At 39.9% G+C, this 22,119-nt stretch overlaps 1 protein-coding gene across 1 annotated transcript; it reads left to right on the top strand.

Annotated features, from left to right (window-relative positions):
- Positions 1 to 972: 972 nt before the first annotated feature.
- Positions 973 to 6,065, top strand: d4. Its single transcript, XM_065226423.1, has 2 exons — positions 973 to 2,303; positions 5,758 to 6,065. The coding sequence occupies exon 1, from the start codon at positions 998 to 1,000 to the stop codon at positions 2,279 to 2,281; it is 1,284 nt and encodes a 427-aa protein (XP_065082495.1). The 5' UTR covers positions 973 to 997; the 3' UTR covers positions 2,282 to 2,303; positions 5,758 to 6,065.
- The last annotated feature ends 16,054 nt before the right edge of the window (positions 6,066 to 22,119 follow it).

The raw sequence follows: 22,119 nt of genomic DNA, 5'->3' as shown, positions 1-22,119 counted from the left end.
TTATTTTTGGCTCACTCAGTACCAGAACAACGGTCCCAAGCAGTCCCAAGCTAGTTCACTCACCCCTGCATGTTCTGCATGAATCCACACACCCCTGATGTTATCTGTCAAACTTTCATAGCGAATCAAAACAAACATAGTGTAGTAAAAGAAATTTCAACTAGAATAGGGTACGATAATCGTTTGCTTGGGACCAATAGGCTACTAAAGTGGTGAGCCAATTTAAAATCGTTAGTTTCGTATTGATTGTTGCTATTACCTCGAAGCTTTTTGAAGTTATTTCCATCGAACTTTTTCTTTAAACTATCCATATTTATCACTTTTTGTACTTTTTAAAACGAAACAAAGGCACTGGACAAGGCACACCAAGTATGTCAGCAACGTTACAGCCGAGGTTACAGCAAGATATTTTTAACCCAATAATGGGTAAAAATGAACCCATTTTTGATCCCTCAACAGGTTTCGGAAACGGGTGAAAAAGTATCCACTATTTGAAATTTTCATTTACGCATATTTTGACAGCTCCATACACTACCACAAAATGGGTACTTTTTCACCCATTAATGGGTACTCGCCAGTTACAGTGTATAGGTATTCTTTACCGACTTTAAGGTATGTGCATCTTAGCGAGCACGGTATACATAAACAAGTACTCCCGGATGTAAAATTAATTCGTCGACCAATGACGTCATTGGTATCCTTCAATAGTGCGTGAAGCGGAATAGCACTTACTGTACAGTGCAAATAAGTTGCAGCACATAAAAATCACTCTTTTGTTCAGTGATAGGCTCTCATTCATAAAATAATGTATGAAATTAAAAATATCAATTTCTTTTATCGTTCGTTTGTTTACAAAAAAGATAGGAATGACGTCACCATGCAAATGTCATTTACCCGAATTCACCTCAGGAGTACGTCTTGGTTTACCTACCTGAAATATCTTTATACAATGTTGAGTTTAATAAAATTTGAAGGCTAAACATAAACGCGAAGCGCGATGGCGTCCGTAAACTCGATAAATATCCATGAAATAAACATCCAAAATCTGGAAAAAATCGAAAGTTTCCTGAATGATTCCGCGTATAAGGAAGCGATAGAAAATAGTGAAACATTTAATACTCGGTTATGCATCGAAAGGCGTTTACGAATGCCGTTTTTAGATCCGCAAACTGGAGTGGCTCAGTATCATAGCAGCTTATTCTTCCGGGCAAGGCAAAGGATTCCGGGATTGAAGGAAGGTCAAATTTATAGTTATCCTTCATCACGATGGAGAAAGTCACGTCGGCAGTATTTAATGCAGAAACCTCATCCACCGTTTCCCACATATACCCATCGGCCATTTGGACATTTGCAAAGCACATATGATTCGGAAAACTCCAACCTAGATTCGACTACAACCAGTATTGAGCCAGAGGTAAAAGACCAGAAAGATGATCCCGGAAAGGATTGGTACTACGACGAAATGGATATGCATGAAATGGAGTCATTTGACGATCACGACTTACCGGACTCCGATTGTGATTTCGAGGAGAGCTACAGTAGCCGAAAGAAGAAAGGAAAAAGCGGTAAAGCTGGATCTAGTTCCGTAAAGAACAAATCCAATATCCCAGACCCCAACTCTCAAAAACGCGGACGTGGCGCAGGCAGAGGGCGTGGAAGAAAATCACAAGGTATTGGAGATAGTCCGACTAGCAAGGAAACAGGAGACAGCTCCAAGAAAATTCGATCTCAAACTCTTCCTCATTTAACACCACAAACGAGCTCATCTCCATTGACAGTACCACCGGATGAACCGCCAATGCCGGTGTTAGTACCCGAATCTAAGATTCCTGAAGAACCAGAGGAAATTGTACCATTCATTAAATCTGGAATATCTGTAAGTAGCAATGCATCTACTACCGGACCACCGGTTCACATAATCGAAAAGGGACGAGCCATTCCATCTCCGTATTGTGACTTTTGTCTTGGCGATGCCCGTGAGAACAAAAAAACGCTTGAGCCTGAAGAACTAGTATCTTGTTCAGATTGTGGTCGCTCCGGCCATCCCACTTGTTTGCAGTTCACTGCCAATATGATTATATCGGTTCGTAAATATCGCTGGCAATGCATAGAATGTAAATATTGCACTATTTGCGGAACGTCGGACAATGACGACCAGCTGCTATTCTGCGATGATTGCGATCGTGGGTACCACATGTATTGTCTCTCACCACCGCTGATATCGCCACCGGAGGGATCGTGGAGTTGCAAGTTATGTACCGAAGAATTCCACAAGAAATAAGCTAACAAGAGTTTATACGAAGGTAAGGAACTATTTGAACTAATAATCACCCAATCGGCTTTCTCGCACATTACTGAAACAAGAGATAACCGGAGGGATACGTTCGAAAATGAAAAATAATTTGCTACAGATACTATACTAAAATTTTCAATTTTCCCTTATTTGATGTTTCATAACCGCTTGCCTTTAAATTAGAGTTTTTTTTAACACCAGTTTTTAGTCAACATCCTAAGTAGATTTTATAACATTTGCCCGAATGACAATCCGCATAGCAAAATCCCGAATGGTTTGTTAATATATTATTATGAACCCAATACATTTGTAACAGTACACTCCAAAATAATTGCACGTCCGATCTACGTGAAAACATTAACATGTAACATTAACATGAATACCATGTAGCCACAAATATTCCCATTTAGCGGTCAACGTGGTCAAGCTGGAATGGATTAGCACGTAATGTTTACGTGATTTTGAAATAATATTTACTGGAATATACTGTTTATCTTACGTTTACGTTCCGTGATTTCCACTATAATTGGCATGGATTTGTACGTAATGTTTACGTGATTATGAAGTGATCTAACAAATACTTTTTTCCATTTTGTCCAAGAAAAGAATGTTCAAACGTTGTTAGCATTTTTTTATTAATACGTCAAGTGTGTCATTGAAACATTAACACTAACCGAAGAACGAAGAACATTGAACATCTCTTCCATTAATGACCTCGATGACGACATATTGAATCACTTTTTCATTCATGTAAATCACGTAAACTCATGTTACGAAAGCACAACACAATCATACAACCGCATATAGACGTTTGATGTTAAAATGTTTTCACATTCATTATCAGCTCCAATGAACATGACATGATATGTTTATCAATTTTACTACCATCATGCAAACATGACAGTTGAAGCATTCGAAGCAGCTACGTGATTTTTCACGTAGATTTGACGTGTATATATTGTAGAGTGTACATGCTTATCACTTACTTTTTACGTGGAATTGCCGTAGCATCAACGAACATGAAAATCACGTAAATTTTATCAAAATTTAATTTTGACATTGAGGTGAGGCACGTGGAAATGATTGAAGTGGGATGTTGAAGAGGTTACGTGATTTTTCACGTAGCATTAACGTGAAAAAAATTTAGAGTGTAGACAACTCATCAATTTTTGAAATGGTTAAAATTATTAGATTCTGATTTCTCATCAACATTTCAAATACGTAAAAAAATTCCAAGTTTCCCAAAAAAATAATATTTGATTTTGATTTCTCATAAAACATTAATATCCTAGAACTCCCAAAGTCCCTCCCCTTTGCTCGTTTTTGCACCTTATTGCTGGTGGGCGCGCTTAATTTTATGCTTTCTAGTGGAGTGTTGGAGACGGTAGGTTTATGGCCGGCGTTGCTGGCTCATGCCGCGATAGAATGGCACTATGAGCAGGCGATGGGGAGCTTCCCCTCTCTGATGAACCACTGCATGAGGGAACCAAAGATTTAGTCTAGCACTGATAGTATCACACTTGTTACTCCTTTGTTTGAGAGCCGCGTCGTAGTACGCTTACGTATAGGCACTGACGTTGGGTGCGATACTGGCGGGTTTTTCCGCAAATCACTCTTATTTTATTTATTTTTACGCAGATAGATTTATTTGGAATTATACTATTGAAATATTTCAGAAAGTGCCCAACAGTGCTCCTTCTATTTGCATGACAAGCTTTCATTGGAGTATTAATCAGGGAACAATGATAAACACCATTTTTGTACATGGTATTGTAACTAATCTTATAAATGCTTTATTTTGATTCGGGATAAGTGTTTAAACTATGGCTCGGGATTTCCTCTGTGGCGTGCTTCTATTGTGATATACCCATACGTATTTTTGTGGTGCGACATAGTGGAAACGTGTGAGCGTAGTTGGAGCATATACCCTATATAATTTTAAAACCAGCTAGGAAACTAACTTCAAAGTGAAGCATTTTAGTCTCTTGAAGGTGCCACCTGGTTCGAACTAAGATATAATAAATATAGGTCAATGTTATAGTTATAGCACAGACAAACAGACATAACACATTGAATATTTCTCACTGTAAAACATCGTCGCTAAAACATTACCGCCATCTGTTGAATACTCTGTGGTGGGTAGTACACTGAACAGATTTTTTTTTTCCTTTGGTTTGTTTTTTCCGTCGATCTTGTTTTCCGTGCTGAGCACCAATGCTACCGACGTCCCAACAAACAATTTTAGCTGTAGATTAGCTTATACAGGCGAACATCAGCTGTATAAGCCCATTTTTAGCTGTATAAGCTAATTTGCAGCTAAAATTGTTAGTTGGGGTGCCAGGAAGGCAGCTCCCACACCTGGACCCTACCTATCGACCCATCAACTCATGAACCGGGGACCAACGGCTTTACTTCCCATCCGAAGGAAGGCGTGATCAGAGATGTTATGCCTCAGAACATCCCGGCGGCGCCGACTGGGATTGAACCCAGGCCTGCTGGGGGGAGAGCTAATCACGCTTACCACTACACCACCGGCGCCGTTAACACTGAACAGATGGCGGTAGTGTGTATACTTCAAACGCAAGGGAATTGACTATGCGCGCCACAGGTGGCGGTACTACCAACTACGATACTTTTGAATTGACCGTTAAATGCTTGTTCGATGAACAACTTACGAGTGTTATGTCTGTTTGTCTGTGGTTATAGTTGGAGCATATACCCTATATAATTTATTTATTCAATTTATTCAAATGGGTCAAGTCTTGAAAACAAAGCTGTCACGCAGCTCCAGCTTGATACCCCATAAAAATCCTTTAAATATTATATTTATTTGATATTTATGATACCGTTTCAGAATACAACTTGACAATCGTGCAATGATACAGTCGGTATTGGGGCATTGCATTCCATTTATCAAGGTTGCAAATACTCATTTCAGCTAAAATAATGTTTTTCGAAATAACAAAACTAATAGATGGTATGATGGTATGTTTTACTAGTAACTTACAAGAAGAGGTTACACAGTATGCGTTTGAAACATAAAACCTGTAAATTTTGCTTTCTATGAGTCACAATCAGCGATTTGCTGATCGCTGAGTGAGTGAGTGAGTGAGTGAGCGAGTGTGTGAAAAATCACTGATTGTTACTCTCATGAAGTGAAATAAACAGGTTTAATATGTCAAACACATTCTTTGCAACCTCTTCTTGTATCCTACCAATTCAAAATATGATCATGGCATCTAATTATTTCATAATTAAAAAAAAATGTTTTAGCTGAAATGAGTATTTGCAACCTTGCCATTTATTATTAAGTTTGGTTTCTGAAAAAGATTTTTCAGACATGACAATGTCTTCTAGTTTTACTGATATTTATCCATGACAAGCAATATTTTGACATTAGGTTAGGGCTGTTCTATTTAATACGCTATATATTTAATCCATTGACATTTGCTTTGAATTTCCAGGATACCCAATGCATGACATCTTTAAAATCTAGAAGCCGGATCAACTGTTTTCCTACAGTGGACAACATGTTCGATGATTGATATAGTACCCAATGAGTAAGATATGCTTCTAAACCTATTAAGACTAAATTATAAACACAAGTAGGTATATGGCAGAATATGCTTGTTTATTATTGTGTGATGCTACTACATTTCGATGTAAACTTTATAAATCTCATATACCTAATACAACAAGTTCAAACTATTCAACAGCATAGATAATAAACAATGGAATGTTTGGATCTTATTTATTCGAACATAAATTTTATCAAGAAACATTATTTACCTATTTATATCACCGCTCATCACTAGCTCATTGTACTGAGTTTCCCCGCAATCACCCAAACCACAACCTTTGAATTTTCTTAATCGTTTATTTTAGCTCCTCTTCGTTGCTGTCTCTTTAAGTATGGATGGAAAATCAAAGGGATGCAACAATAGTTTACCGTACCTTCCTCTTGGGGAAAAAGTTATTAGAAAAAATATGTATGCATATGTACCTATGTACGTTAGTGCAAGGTGTTCCTATAGAAGCGTATGGAGTCTCCATAAGCCACTATAGGAACACATTGCCCTAACTTACCTCCACTATTGGTGCGTTTACCCAAGACCAGTTTGGTAAAAATTAAAGCTATTGACAATCGATGGGAAATAGGAGAACTAGAAAAATTACGATGGATTCATAATTTTGAACGACGAGGTATGGAAGAATAATTTTAAAATGCTTATATTTTACGAATTAGGTTTTTTTTACGATTTTGGTTATACATACGAGCAGTGATGGAATTCTCACCAAAATATCATTTTCGCTTGCGATACGTTTTCTCTTGGGAACTTTCCCTCGCTAGTTTCACACTCCAATATTTCCTGAGCGAACTTTCTGGGATGAGAGAATGAGATATCGCGAACTTTTTTAACTCGAATCACCAACGTGAGGATACGAAAAATATCAGATCATTTTTTCTCTCTATCTCTTTACACCACATTCGTTCTTGAAAATTGCACTGCACTGCGTTTACCCAAGACCAGTTTGGTAAAAATTAAAGCTATTGACAATCGATGGGAAATAGGAGAACTAGAAAAATTACGATGGATTCATAATTTTGAACGACGAGGTATGGAAGAATAATTTTAAAATGCTTATATTTTACGAATTAGGTTTTTTTTACGATTTTGGTTATACATACGAGCAGTGATGGAATTCTCACCAAAATATCATTTTCGCTTGCGATACGTTTTCTCTTGGGAACTTTCCCTCGCTAGTTTCACACTCCAATATTTCCTGAGCGAACTTTCTGGGATGAGAGAATGAGATATCGCGAACTTTTTTAACTCGAATCACCAACGTGAGGATACGAAAAATATCAGATCATTTTTTCTCTCTATCTCTTTACACCACATTCGTTCTTGAAAATTGCACTGCACATTTCACAAGGGAAAGATTATAGACAGAAAGCTATCCCGAGTAAATCAATACAATCTCTAAAGACTGATAAGTCTGGTACCTGGCTGTCTACTGGCGCCTGTTGTTTAAAGTAGCCGTTATCAGTATGATGTGAACAGTTTTGTGCAACTTATTGATTGGTGCATTGGTTTCTGGCAAAAAAATGAATGAATCAGCACAAGTGTCAACGCGACATTAACGAGGAACGGGGAGGGTAGTGTAAGATTTTGTGACTAGCAATTTTTATATTAAAACCGTTCCTCAGGATAGGGGGTTGCGGAAGGAGGAGCGCCTAATGTATCCTCATTTTCACGAAATACAGTTAATGCATGGCTCCTCTCATCACTAGTGTTCGTAATATCGTTCCTGTAAGCTCTTATGCAATAATTATATGCAGAGGGATGGTTGGGAATATAGGTGATGGTGAACTTTTTCACTGTGCTATTACCAGTGCTGTAAATTCTCAAAATCATTTGAACATTTTTGATGAAAATGGGAAAAGTAGCTATTCGCTATCAAAGGGGACCTCCTCCGAATGGGTGATATCAGTTGCTTAGTCATTTGACGAAGGCATGGATCATTCTCATTTAATACCCTGGACAGACTATGGCTTATATCATGTAATATAGGCTGTCTTGCAATGAGCACTCATACATTGGATTTCCAGTGAAAACTAGATATATGAGTGTTCATTGCAAGACAGCCTATATTACATGATATAAGTCATAGTCTGTCCGGGGTATAAGAAACGCTATATATCATTCGATTGAGTGTAACCTAAACACAAACGTAGCTCTGGTCGACATTCCGGCGAAAAAGCTAAGCCAACCCGACACCAACCTGACTTCTATCAAACCCCAACCCGATGTTGACCCGACATTGACCCGACATAAACCCAAAATTGACCCGACATTAACACGACATTGGGTCGACATCGACCTTAAATTAGCCTTACATTGATCCGACATCGGGTCGACTTGTCTGTTCGGGACCATTTTCCTGGATTTCTTCCATACTTCACTGTCGTATATCAAATGATACTGAGTGACTCAATTGACAGTGACAATGAGCTTCGAATGAGAAAGGGGCTCTTCAAATTATGGTCATGTGAGAATTCGTTTACACAGAATTGATTGAATGGTTGTAGTGGTTCATCTTCAATCGAATGATATGAAAATTTACAGCACTGGCTATTACTGTCCTCTCCCATGACTGGGAATCCTGTAAAACAATGTAAAACTCCCTATGTAAAACCATAAGGTATGCGGGACTGCTGCACTGCTGAACTTCAAAACGCTTTATTTGCTGACCAAGAATCTGACAAAAACATCTTTTTAGTGTGCAATTTAGGATGATAAAAAATTTAAACAGGTTATTCAATGTCCATTAAAACTGTAAAAAAATATAGGTAGAAAAAAAGAAAACAAAAAATTATTACCAGTTGGCTGGAAATGAACACAAAATTAATCAAAGTACCATGTACCTTGAGCTTTTGATATAGTGACAGATTGAGAACGATCTAAATTTTCCATCCACAAGTATTGCAAGACTTGAAATTAACAGACAATCTCAAAATACTTTCAACTTGCGAAGTGATAGATTCCCAAGTGAATACACCTGCTGAATAAAAATTATCAAGTAAACTATTTTTTTAGAATCGATGTTTAATAGATTTTTTTTGCAGTTTGAGATCCATGAAAAAAGGTACAGTAGCTTTATGGCACCAGTGACCAGCAAATTTAATATTTTCATTCAAGGTTGTGTGGAAATTCAAGCTACCGGGCGAGCTACTGGGTTACATTGCTGTCCTCTACCTAATGCAGTCGAGTGATCAAATCAGAAAGTTAGCAGATAAGAAATCAATTAATAACTAATTTCCTCAACGTTCAATTAAAAAGTGGTCTTTAGAAAAAAAATGTAGCTGAGAAAATTTCCTATGAGTACACAAGGTTAATTTATTGGTAGATCATTATGGCGAAATTTAAAGACGAGGTGAACAAAATAATCACTTTTCCCATAGTAATACCTTTATAAATTTTAGAAGGCCATTGCAGAATGAGATCACAACCCAATAAGCTCAAATTTTGGGAGAATTATCTGGACCTGATTAAAAATCGATTGAAATTAGTGAAGCAAAGCCGATATTTTGAACCACCCTAATAAGCATGTTCTCAATGCAGTAAGACTAATCAACAGAATGCTTGCTAGCTAACACTACTAAACATTTCTAAGCGCCAATCTCAGTGGTCTAACTGTACTTCGCACTAATAGCATAGTTCTTCTTGTCGAAGAGTACAGCCACAAATGATGATTTGGTCACCAAAGATTAGACTCTTAGTGAATAGTTACAAGTATCTACTATTAGCTGGTTGCATTGAGAACTAAAACTATAAATAAATCCGGAAAACTTTGAGATTAGGGCGTAATTTCTTTTGTAAACACACACTTAATTCGCCGATTTCTCGTGAATTAAAGTTCAATCTAAAAAAACTAACAACACGGACAGGTAGAGGAATGATTCATTTGGTATAGTATAGTTCGCTAGATTGTGCTTTGATTAGTGAGAAATCGCTGAATGACGTGTTTGTTTACAAAAGCAATTACGCCCAAATCTCAAAGTTCTCTGGAAATGGTATTTAATGTGATGGATGCGAAAAATATCGGAGAACGAGAAGAAAACAAACAGACACTCTCGCGTGATCATCACCTGCCTTTACTCGCTGGAAAAAAAAAGAACATGGTTGGTTCGAATCACGAGTACGTGTGAAATGATGTGAGATGGAGAGACGAAAGATCTTTCGCGATACGAAATGAAAATTTCTCCCGCTCTACGCTTTCATGAACTTTTTATCATCTCTCGTTCGCGAACTTTTTGTGAGAAGTTCCTTTGGGATTTATCTCTGCAATGAGCTGTGATAGAACTTTTTTTGAAAATGATTTTTCCAACACTGCATACGAGATTAGAAAAGTTGAAATCTCTAGATCTAAACGAAACATAGAGAAAAAAAATTATACGTCTATTGGGTATCTTTTGAGGTTTCATTCAGCAATACAAAAATTTACATATATGTACAGGGTTGCTTCCACTCACTTGCTATAAAAAAATGATTTTCTGAATTTTGAAATCATTCGATGTTATAATGATATTTTGTACTTGTTAGGTACATGAAGAGGATGAAAGGCAAGTGTTTGACTCATAAAACCTGTCAATTTCGCAGGGTTGCTTCCTCTCACCTGCTATAAAAAAATATTTTTCGGAATTATGCAATCATTAGATGTTATAATGATATGTTGTACTAGTAAGTAACAAGAAGAGGGTGTAAAGTATGTGTTTGACTCATAAAACCTGTCAATTTCGCTTTCAGAACGTCACAATCAGCGATCTTATGATTCGTGAGCGTTCGCTCAGAGTGAGCGCTCACGAGTCGTAAAATCGCTGATTGTGACGCACTGAAAGCAATATTGACAGATTTTATGTGTCAAACATATACTTCATGACCTCTTCTTGTAACATACAAGTACTAATTAGCATTATACTATTTCATGATTTCATAATTCCGAAAAACGTTTTTTTATAGCAAGTGAGTGGAAGTAACCCTGCAATTTCGCTACCATAGTGTTACAATAAGCGATTTTATGATCGCTGGCTGGGTGAAACCCCAATGATGTTAACCTTATCAACTATAGTAAAAAAAAAATACATTCAAGCATGGTCATAACATAAAAAAAAAACATTAAAAAACATGTACATATCTTATAGTCAGTTACTCCTGCCGGCGAAAAACAGAAGAAAACTTTCAACGAAGCGCATCACGGGAGAGATGAAAGTCGAAACAGATGCAACTCTGTTGAATGCTCTCTGCAGTCGGCAAATCGCACCGTATGTTCCATAATTTGTGCGACGTAGAGGCAGTCTTATCAACAATCAATACGAAACTAACGATTTTAAATTGGCTCACCACTTTAGTAGCCTATTGGTCCCAAGCAAACGATTAACGTACCCTATTCTAGTTGAAATTCTATTACTACACTATGTTTGTTTTGATTCGCTATGAAAGTTTGACAGATAACATCAGGGGTGTGTGGATTCATGCAGAACATGCAGGGGTGAGTGAAATAGCTTGGGACTGCTTGGGACCGTTGTTCTGGTACTGAGTGAGTCAAAAATAATAATGATTTTCTTCGGGACCCAGTGGTCTTAGAGTTACCTCTATGGTCTTATGTCGTTTTCGTTTTTGCGGTGTAGCTACACCGGTGCTACACTGCCGTACACAGAAATATTTTAGGGTGTAGATATAGGATGCACCTTTGTTTACAAATAAATGATGTTGAGTTGTCAAAGACTCGCGCTTATTCCTGCTTACACAGAAAAACTAAACTACCCACCGCTTGGGTTTTTTAAACTCAAATTTGAGTTATTTGACCTCTGCCCGTTTCATTTCCTATCGCTATTGTTGTCAAAAATAGAACGAAAGATTCGACTCAACCGTCTAGTTCCGTACGAGAAGCCAAAATTGAGTAATATGCGATATACCCAAATTTGAGTTAAGTGAACTTAATTTTGGGTAGAAAAAAATTGAAAATAACTTAGCGATGGGTAATTTTTTTTGCCGTGCTTAAATGCAAACTACTTTGAGCCGTTTTCCCCAATTTTGGCTTATCGTACGGAACATGGGAGATGAGTTAAAAGAACTTAATTTTGGGTTGTTTTGAATTTCTGTGACACTACACCAGTGCTACACCGCAAAAACGAAAACGACATTAGCATAAGGTTATTACGAAGCGGTCGGGGTTGAACATTCAGGTCAATTTGCCTCAGGATAGATCAGTGCACGAAGATTTGCTGCACTCTTCTCTCACCCGTAAATTTTGACAGTTTTGGGTGGTTTGTTTTGGCACCCATTCGTTGCCAACTCTTTTACCCAAAGACAAAATGATTGGAACCAAAAAGTGAGGTTAGGGACCGTGCACTGCTCTATAGCCTCGCAATCTGTCCTTCCTTACAGGATATCGGCCACGGTTAGGGCTCTGCTTGTGTCTCTTCTAGTCTGGAGAAGTTCTAGGTCGATAAGTTGAGAACGGCTTTCGTAACTGGGTAATCGAAACGGATCATTCCAAGGCAATCTACGCAACGCAAAACGAAGAAAGCGACGTTGAACAGATTCAATTCTCTCGGCACCGTTGTTGTAGTTTGGGTTCCAAACCGCTGAAAAATACTCAAGCGTCGATCGAACAAGCGAACAATAGAGAGATTTTAGACAGTAGATATCAGTGAAGTTTTTAGTTATCCTAAAAATGAACTCTAAAGTTCTTGACGCCTTATCAACAACATATGCAATGTATTGCTTGAATGAAGGCTGCGAATCCAAGATCACACCGATTGTTTTCGATTGTCGAGCCAAGCAGGTCATAGCTAAATATTATCGGTTGTTGTTTTCGTGAGAACGTAATAACGGAGCATTTGGCTGAGTTCACTACCATTCTGTTTAACCTGCACCAACTAGCGAATACATTCAGCTGACGTTGAAGAAAGTGACAGTCAGCAATGGAGCAGATTCGTAGGAAGATTTTGAGATCATCTGCATATGATAACCGAGGAGCTTCGATGACCAGATGCACGTCGTTGAAGTACAGTATAAAAATTAACGGTCCCATGTGGCTTCCCTGAGGTATACCTGATGTGGCGAAGAAGCTAGCTGATCTGCAATCTCCTATGGCAACCTTTAGTTGCCGACCGGTAAGATATGATCGAAACCAACTCAGAAGGTTACCGCATACACCGAGCCTGCCGAGTTTAGCAATCGCAATAGCATGGTTCGACTTGTCGAATGCTGCGGATAGGTCTGAATAAATAACGTCCGTTTGAACCCGATCCGACATGCTTTCGGTTATATACGATGTGAGACACAGCAGATTGGTGGTCGGTCCCAAGCTTATCGATTCACCCCTCGAAACATAGGAATATCCAATAACCCCTCATTTTATCTGTCAAACTTTCATAGCGAATCAAAACAAACATTGTGTAGTACTAGAATTTTGACAAGAATGGGATACGTTAATCGATTTGCTTGGGACCAATAGGCTAGTCAAGTAGTGAGCCAATTTAAAATCGTTAGTTTCGTATTGATTGTTGGTTGTACCATAGAGGTAACTCTAAGACTAAAGGGTCCCGAAGAAACGTGCTCAACTTTTTGGCTCAGCTCTGGTACTCTCTTCGGTCCCAAGCTAATCGATTCACCCATCGAAACATAGGAAAAACCAATAACCCCTAATTTTATCTGTCAAACTTTCATAGCGAATCAAAACAAACATTGCGTAGTACTAGAATTTTGACTAGAATAGGGTACGATAATCGTTTGCTTGGGACCAATAGGCTACTAAAGTGGTGAGCCAATTTAAAATCGTTAGTTTCGTAGTTTCACGACTATGATGAACGAAGGCTGCTGATGGCAGGACTGAGACGGAGGGATTGGGGGCTTCCATGGGGCTTTCTACGGCGCGTTCCGGGTTCCCAGGATTGGGAGTTACAGAGGCATCATCACAATGACTAACATAGTCCGAATTGCTGAAAATTTGATCGGCATCAGGCAGTGAATAATCAATATATTAATTGTACTTGCCTGTAGAGGCAAGGTGGAAGACTCCTGATTCATATCCAGCCGCAGGTCCAGGACGACTATGCTGAACGCTGGCAGGAATCGGCACGACTGGGTTGGAGGAACCAGGAGCTTCCAAATAGCGGTCTATTGTGCGTCCCGGAGATGAATTAGGATTGTTCGAACAGTAAAGAACGGATGTTGTGAATGAGCAGTATCAGAAGTGCTTTTCAACTGGAAAAAGCCGGTAGATGCTTGAGACGTTGCACTGGAACATGGAAGCTGATCAGGAAAATTACTGTAACTAATGTATGCATACTTGCCTGAAAACGATGGTTGGGAGACCCCATCACCGAACTCGACCACAGGTCCAGAACGACGCTGATGGCAGGACATAGAACGGCTTTGATGGCGAGAAACAGGTAGCGCGACTGGATCGAGGTCTCCCATAATGCGACAGGCAGTGCGTTCTGGTTTACAGCGTTCCAATTCACAACGCGGCTTCCAATTCTGAATCAGCATACTGGGTCTAGTCCGGAGATGGGAGTTGAGAACTCGGGAGGTCCCGGAACAGGAGAGATCGTGATGGCATCGAGGCATCCACATGTTTTTTGAACCGTCTTCAAATTCACGGAACAAAATTCCTTTCGGCCATGTATCCGGTTTAGGGGCCAATCCGACTTTGTACGATATGCCATGCGCTTTGGTCAGATAGCGTATAGGACGTCGTTGTGCCAATTTGGTCGTGGCACATTTCGAGTATGAGAGAGTGATTGCAGTTTGCTCAAAAGTGCCTGAGTAAAATGCAAGTACTTTCGATGATTACCCGTAGTTGTTACAGTGAAGATATCTCGCCTAACTTTTCAAAAGGTCCTATCTAACATTTCACTCTTTTCGAGAAAAACGAGGCTGAAGATTGACAAAATCTTTTTTGATACTATTTCAAACCAAATCAACTTTTGACATTTTTAAGACCATTAATAGTAAAATGCGATAGTAAAATTGAAATTGAAATTATAATCTACCCGTTTCATACATTTTTTTCTATGAAAACGTGAAAAATGTTACATAAGACATTTTGCTCTTGTCAGGTGTACATTGGACGTTTTGTTCGAGGTTTTGTTATAATAACAGTTACATAGGTCATTTATGTTTTCAACATTATTTGTTTGTTTTTAAGCATTATGAGTGCATAATTTAAGTTATACGAGTTAAACGAACAATATTAGTATTGGACAATGCATCAACTTTTTTTAAACGGTATATCGCAACACTGCCCACAGATTGTTTTGGTCGATCTGGTGGTCGCGTGAGCTGCTTTTTATTTGATAACAGGGTTATTTTAGGGGCTGTTCATTAACTACGTATACAGCTTTTCGGTATTCTTGACCCCCCCCCCCTTCCCATGCGTAGACAATTGTCCATATTAAAATTTTAAAATTTGTATGGGCTGTGGATAATTGTCAACAGCCCCGCCCCCACGCGGAAATAGTAGAAAAATGCTTGACATGAAAATTCCGATGTGCACAATCACATTGTTTTGGTTTGTTTGAACATTTTAGACGTTTTACTGGTATAAACACAAAGGACCGAAGTACAGATCTGCATTGTTTTGGTTTTTCTGATACTTTAGACGTTTGTCTTGATGAACATAGCCAAACGTCTTATGTAACAGTGAAACATTTTTAATGCAAATTTGGACTTCAGACGTTTTGTTCATTTAGAATTTTCTCAATTCAATTGACATTAATCTGAATGTGTGTGTGTGTGTGCATAATGTTCTTAGGTACAAATGTTACAATGTGCATTTATAAACTCGATTTGTTTACATTTGTTACTTAGGACTTTTTGAAAAGTTAGGCGAGATATATACACCCATATTCTTGTTTATGTCTGGACGTGTTTGTCATACAGAAACATTTTCATTTGATTTTGTGTGGTGGATGGGTTTTGGGCGTGGACGGGTATATGGATGATAATATAAAGTTTACGTTAGGATACGTTGAAAAATTGAGAAATGTATCGCTTCAGTTTGAAAAGCACTTCACTTCGCAACCGATGAACTATTCTGACGGCCCACATTACCGTGCAGGCGCCGTGTGTTGGCAGGGTCCAATATTGGGCAGTTTGATGTTTATAAAGTACCATCAGTTAAAACTGTATTTTTGAGCTTTATCTCTATACATTCTTAGGTGTTTCTTAGAAGATTATCATGTTGGTGTACGTTGATTCAAATAGTAAATTGAACTTGTGGTACTTGCACAACATTTCATGTGAGTACCAAAGTAACCATATAACCACAAAATAACTTTAAATGTAGGTTCAGAGTGAGACAATACCACTGAGATATGGTTAGTTGGGTATTCAGATGAAACTATTACTTTAAAAAACAAAATCCTGGTTGTCTCTTTTTCGTTTGCATATAACACTGTTTGATATTACTAACCGCACCGAGCGTTCATTCCGGGTGGTGAGCGAACCTGAAGAAGAAGAAGATGACCATGAGCCTCTTCTCGGAACGAGTGTATTGTTGATGGACCTGGTCTTCGATTCAAGGATGGATTCTGTGGTGATGAGTATCACAAAAATGTAAGTATACATTGAAATACATATATAAAAGGGAACGGACGGTCCAACAGAGTGGGAATGCCAACTCCCTGTTGATAACATTTCGTGGATAAAGGACAAGCTCTTCTCCCCACTCATTGGGGCATCTCGATTTATTCCGATTTCACGCTAGGATGTATACATGTATGGATGTATGTCCAAAAACTAAACTAAACACTCAATATAATAAGTAATCATGCGGAAGGATAGCATCATCATAGCCTATTCATTTTAATACCATAAGTTTGAAAATTTTCTATAAAGTAGGAACTAATTTTCATATTTACGTTTTATGTGATCAATCTATCCCTGAAATAGGTATTCAATTGGGTTGTTTAACTTCGAAAAATAAACCGATTTTTATACATCATCTGATAGAGCTTCGTTTTCTGAGAACAAAGATATTTTTATCCATCTCGTAGACATTCATCTCGATTTTTAAATCAAGATTTAAATTTTTCATGGTTGACACTAAATCTATTCGTTGACAGCTCGCTCCCATACAAAGTCCCACCAAGGGGTGCTAAGTTGGTGATTTTCGCTGATGTAATCGTATTTATTTAAAATAGTTCCAGTGGTCCGAAATTGTTGAAACTTTGGATTTCGGTTCCATTTTTAATGCATATAACGAATATGTATTTACCTCAATACCCCTATACAACCCAACTTAGAGTTGTGTTCATGCTCTCTTTTTCAATGCAACATAAAAACAATACAAATCAGAAAATAGAATTGGAAACATCCATGATGCACAAGTTAACGTCAATGCTTGAAAATCAATCTTCTAAACAACATTACTTTCAATGTTCAGCAAACAGAAAAAACTCAGCCATTCATCAGTTATCGATGTTCTCAATGGCCTTAATTTGCAATTATACACATTGGTAGCCTTTTTGGCCACATAGGTGCTTTCATCGCTAAAAATTCGGTTCGCCAGCTAAGCGAAAGAGTGGATCATATTGTTAATATAATATATTTGGAAACACTGTACTTCCCATTTTCATGTCCAATCTCCAGACCCAGGAAATAATTCACTTCACCAAGGTTGGTAATCTCGAACTGTTTCTGCAGTGCTTTGTACACTAACTCAATCTGGAATTCATCTTCGCATCCAACCATTATGTCATCTACATACACTAGTAGATACACCCATTTGCCGTTCACTACTTTTGTGTATAAACAGGGATCAACTGCACTTGGACGAAATCCCCTTTCCTGTAGAACACAATCCAGTCGTTGATTCCAGCATCTGGCCGACTGCTTGAGGCCATAAATGCTTTTCTTGAACAGACACACCTTGTGCTCCTTTCCCGCCACCTCGTATCCAGGCGGCTGCTTCATGGACAACTCCTGATCTTGTTTGCTATATAAGTAAGCGGTTTTAACGTCAAAATGTTTCAATGTCATTTTCCTCGCCAAAGCTAGAAGAGCTCGCAGAGTCGTGTACCTAGTTACTGGAGCAAATAATAGGGACAAGTCAGCTGAACTCTGAGCTAAAATATTTACATTAAGATGATACTCTAAGGAAGCCTTAGCGTGAAACTTTAAAGGCACAAATGTCAGCTTCCACAAAACATACAAATTTTAAATTGCTACTCCTTGTTTGCTGTGCTACTACAAACAGAGAGTAGCAATTTCAAATTTGTATGTTTTGTGGAAGCTGACATTTGTGCCTTTGAAGATTCACGCTAATGCTTCCTTAGAGTATCACCTTAAGTAACTGTGAGTTACTCGTATTTACTCAAAAATTAACGAAGTAGCCTCAATTTTACTTTTTTCAAACTGTTACAAGCACATTAACGTCAGCCATTCTAAACAGATTTTTTAAATTTCAAGTAAGGTATTTTTCTTTATAATAGTCTCTAGGTAAAACCATTCTTTTTCATGTTTAGATGCTGATGCAAGATGAAAACGTTTGTCTATGTTGAAACATCGACATCCTTTTATTTGGACATTCGTTAGTATTGGCGAAGTGAGATTGGCGATATCTGCTTTATGGCAACACTGCACGAGAGAGAAAACATTAGTTGTTGACAGGTGCCGTTAAACGGCGAAGAAGTTACGCGCGAAGCGAAGAAAGAAAAAGTGTTTCAGTTTCATTCCAAGTTATGCTATCGAATAAAGCACACGTAGTTTGTAAATCGGTTTTCTTTTATTCTCTTCCACGGTGACGCGAGTCTCGAAGTTTCCTCCGATCGTTTTGTCCGCTTCGACGGAGTTGTCCACTGTGTAGCCTGGTGACGAATTCTTCGACAGGTTATGGGCCCAGGGAATTGGAAGAAGAGCTGTGCGAAAAAAACGAAAATCAGAAGCGAACGAGTGATTTCCGGGTTCCGCTATTTGGATGGTGACCGACGGCGTCGGTGCAGAAGATAGTGCTTCGGCGTTGGTGTGCGTTTTGGCGTGATCGTTTCGACACGAGCAAAATCCGGGTTCGGTTCATCGGTGGCGTGCGGCGTTCGTGGCGTAGCAAAAGCAGCAAAAGAGTTTTGCTTGCAATAGTGTGTGTGAGACGATCGAGGTGTCGTCGAAGATCGATAGCATAGCGCAAGTGGTTGTGTTGAAACGAAATAGTGACAGTATTTCTGGATAGAAATGGCTGAGAAATTTTTATTTCCACGGCTAAACAACCAAAACTACCAAACATGGAAAACACGAATAGAAATGCTCCTCAAACGTGAAGATTTATGGTATGTGGTAGAGGAAGCAAAGCCAGCCGTGCCGACAGTTGCGTGGAAGAAGGCTGACCAAAAGTGTGTGGCAACAATCGTGTTGTATATTGATGACAACCAGCTAAATCTAGTGAAGAATGCCACGGAAGCCCAAGCAGTTTGGAACGCGCTTAAATCATACCATGAGAAGGCAACAATGACGTCGCGTGTGTCGCTCCTCAAGCGAATTTGTAGTTTAAATATGAGTGAAGGGGGCGATCTTGATCAGCACCTCCAAGATCTGGAATCTCTTTTTGACCGGCTAGCATGCGTGGGGCAGACAATGGAAGAATCATTAAAAATCGCGATGATCCATAGAAGTTTGCCCGATTCGTACAATGGACTAGTGACAGCTCTGGAAAGTCGTCCAGACGCAGACTTGACGATCGATTTTGTAAAACAAAAGTTGTTGGACGAATTCCAACGAAGAGTCGAGCGGTCGGGTAGACCGAACGAAAAAGTGATGAAAGCGAAAGACAAGAAAAACAATGTTTGTTTTCATTGTCAAAAGTCGGGACATTTCAAGGCGCAGTGTCGTTTGCTAAAGCAACAACAACAGCAGCAGAATAAGAAGAGTGATAGTGATCCGAAAAACACGAAGCGCGAGTGGAAGGCTAAACAAGCAGCCGAAAAAGATGCTCCTGTGTGTTTCACAGTCGGTGAAAATCCAAAAGGTGATGGTTGGTACATTGACAGTGGGTGTTCCACCCACATGACGAGTGAAAAATCCTTTTTTGTCAAGTTGGATAAAAATGTGAAAATGGAGGTTGTGTTGGCCGACGGTTCGGTTACGAAAGCGTGCGGTATCGGTGAAGGCGTTGTGCGTTGCGTCGACGGCGGTGGTAAGGTGAAGGACATCAACATAAGTAATGTTTTATACATCCCCGCGTTGAACAGTGGACTCCTCTCGGTTCGTAAATTGGCGCAGAAAGGATTCGAAGTGAAATTTAGTGCGACAAACTGCCAAATAGTGAGCGACGGCGGATCTGTTGTGGCGACGGGTGGAATAAGTGGCAACCTGTACGTGTTGAATACGGCAGAGCAGGTGAAACTGGGAAGAGCGTTGCAGCACCTGAAGAACTGCCAGCACACCTGGCACAGGCGGATGGGACATCGAGACCCAGCCATGCTGGAACGTGCCAAGGAGCTTTCGGATGGAGTCGACATTCAAGATTGCGGCATTCGGCAGGTTTGCGAACCGTGCCTACAAGGTAAATTACCATGCATTTCTTTTCCCAAAGCGTCAGAGCATAAGTCGAACCGTGTCTTGGACCTGGTACACACAGACGTATGTGGTCCAATGGCGAATGTAACACCAGGAGGCTGTCGGTATATTCTGACGTTGACCGACGATTTCAGCCGTTACTGTGTGGTTTTCTTGCTCCGGCAGAAGCTGGATGTGGCGGGGTGCGTTAAACGATATGTAGCCCATGTGAAAACCCGATTCGGAAGGCCGCCTTGCGTCATACGGTCAGACGGAGGAGGGGAATTCATCAATCGGGAATTGAAAGAGTTCTACGATCATGAGGGTATCCAGTCGCAGGTAACCGCACCGTACTGCCCCCAGCAAAACGGCGTCTCGGAACGTAAGAACCGGACCTTGCAGGAGATGGCGTGATGTATGCTGCTGGACGCCGGCCTAGCGAAGAAATATTGGGGAGAGGCGGTTATGACGGCAACTTACTTGCAAAACCGTCTGCCGTCACGTTCTGTGGATCGTACACCGTACGAGAAATGGTTTGGTGTAAAACCGAATTTGAAGCATCTTCGTGTGTTTGGGTCAGTGGCATACGTTCATGTTCCTGCGGTAAAGCGTGTTAAGTTCGATGCGAAGAGCCGGAAGTTGGTGTTCGTAGGCTATTGCGAGGATCGAAAGGCCTATCGATTCCTGGATCCAGAAGATGACAGTGTTACTATCAGTCGTGATGTCAGCTTCATCGAGCAGAAGAACGGATCGTCGTCGAGCGAGCAGAGCGGTTGCAGTGGATCAAGCGTAGCAGAATTGAACTGGCCAGGACTAACGAATATGGAGAGCAAGCTTCAGGAGGAGCAGGATCGGCGTTCTATTCAGGAAGAGCAAGAAGAATCCGAGGAAGAACTTCACAGCTGCGAAGAAGACAACGCCGAAGCAGAAGAAGAGCAAGCCACTAGTGGAAGCAGTGGTGCCGGGAAGCGCTCTACCCGGGGAATCTTACCACCACGGCTCAACGATTACGTGGTGGATATTGCGATGGCTGTTGAAGCAGAACCGACCAGCTACAATGAGGCGGTCGCCGGACCCGAACATGATTTGTGGATAGAAGCTATGCGTGAAGAATTCGAATCGTTGATCAGGAATAAGACGTGGAAGCTAGTGGATCTACCGGCCGGGCGTAAACCAATCGGTTGTAAGTGGGTTTATCGCCGCAAAGAGGACAGTGAGGGAAATGTTACCCGTTTTAAGGCACGTCTAGTCGCGCAGGGATATACGCAGCAGTACCATAGAGGTAACTCTAAGACCACTGGGTCCCGAAGAAAATCATTATTATTTTTGGCTCACTCAGTACCAGAACAACGGTCCCAAGCAGTCCCAAGCTATTTCACTCACCCCTGCATGTTCTGCATGAATCCACACACCCCTGATGTTATCTGTCAAACTTTCATAGCGAATCAAAACAAACATAGTGTAGTAATAGAATTTCAACTAGAATAGGGTACGTTAATCGTTTGCTTGGGACCAATAGGCTACTAAAGTGGTGAGCCAATTTAAAATCGTTAGTTTCGTATTGATTGTTGGCAGTACGGCGTCGACTATAGTGAGGTATTTTCACCAGTGGCGAGCCAAACAACGTTGAGAGTCTTGCTGTCAGTAGCGGGCCACAAGCAAATGACGGTGCATCACCTGGATGTAAAGTCCGCGTACCTGCATGGTAAGTTAGCCGAAGAAATTTACATGCAGCAGCCGCCGGGTTTCGTGCAGCGGGGC

The sequence above is a fragment of the Ochlerotatus camptorhynchus genome, unplaced genomic scaffold (assembly GCF_037179485.1).
Source record: "Ochlerotatus camptorhynchus isolate MF236.1 unplaced genomic scaffold, CSIRO-AGI_Acam_v1.1 ptg000250l, whole genome shotgun sequence".
Lineage (NCBI taxonomy): Eukaryota > Metazoa > Arthropoda > Insecta > Diptera > Culicidae > Ochlerotatus > Ochlerotatus camptorhynchus.
This window is presented reverse-complemented; position numbering and strand designations above follow the sequence as displayed.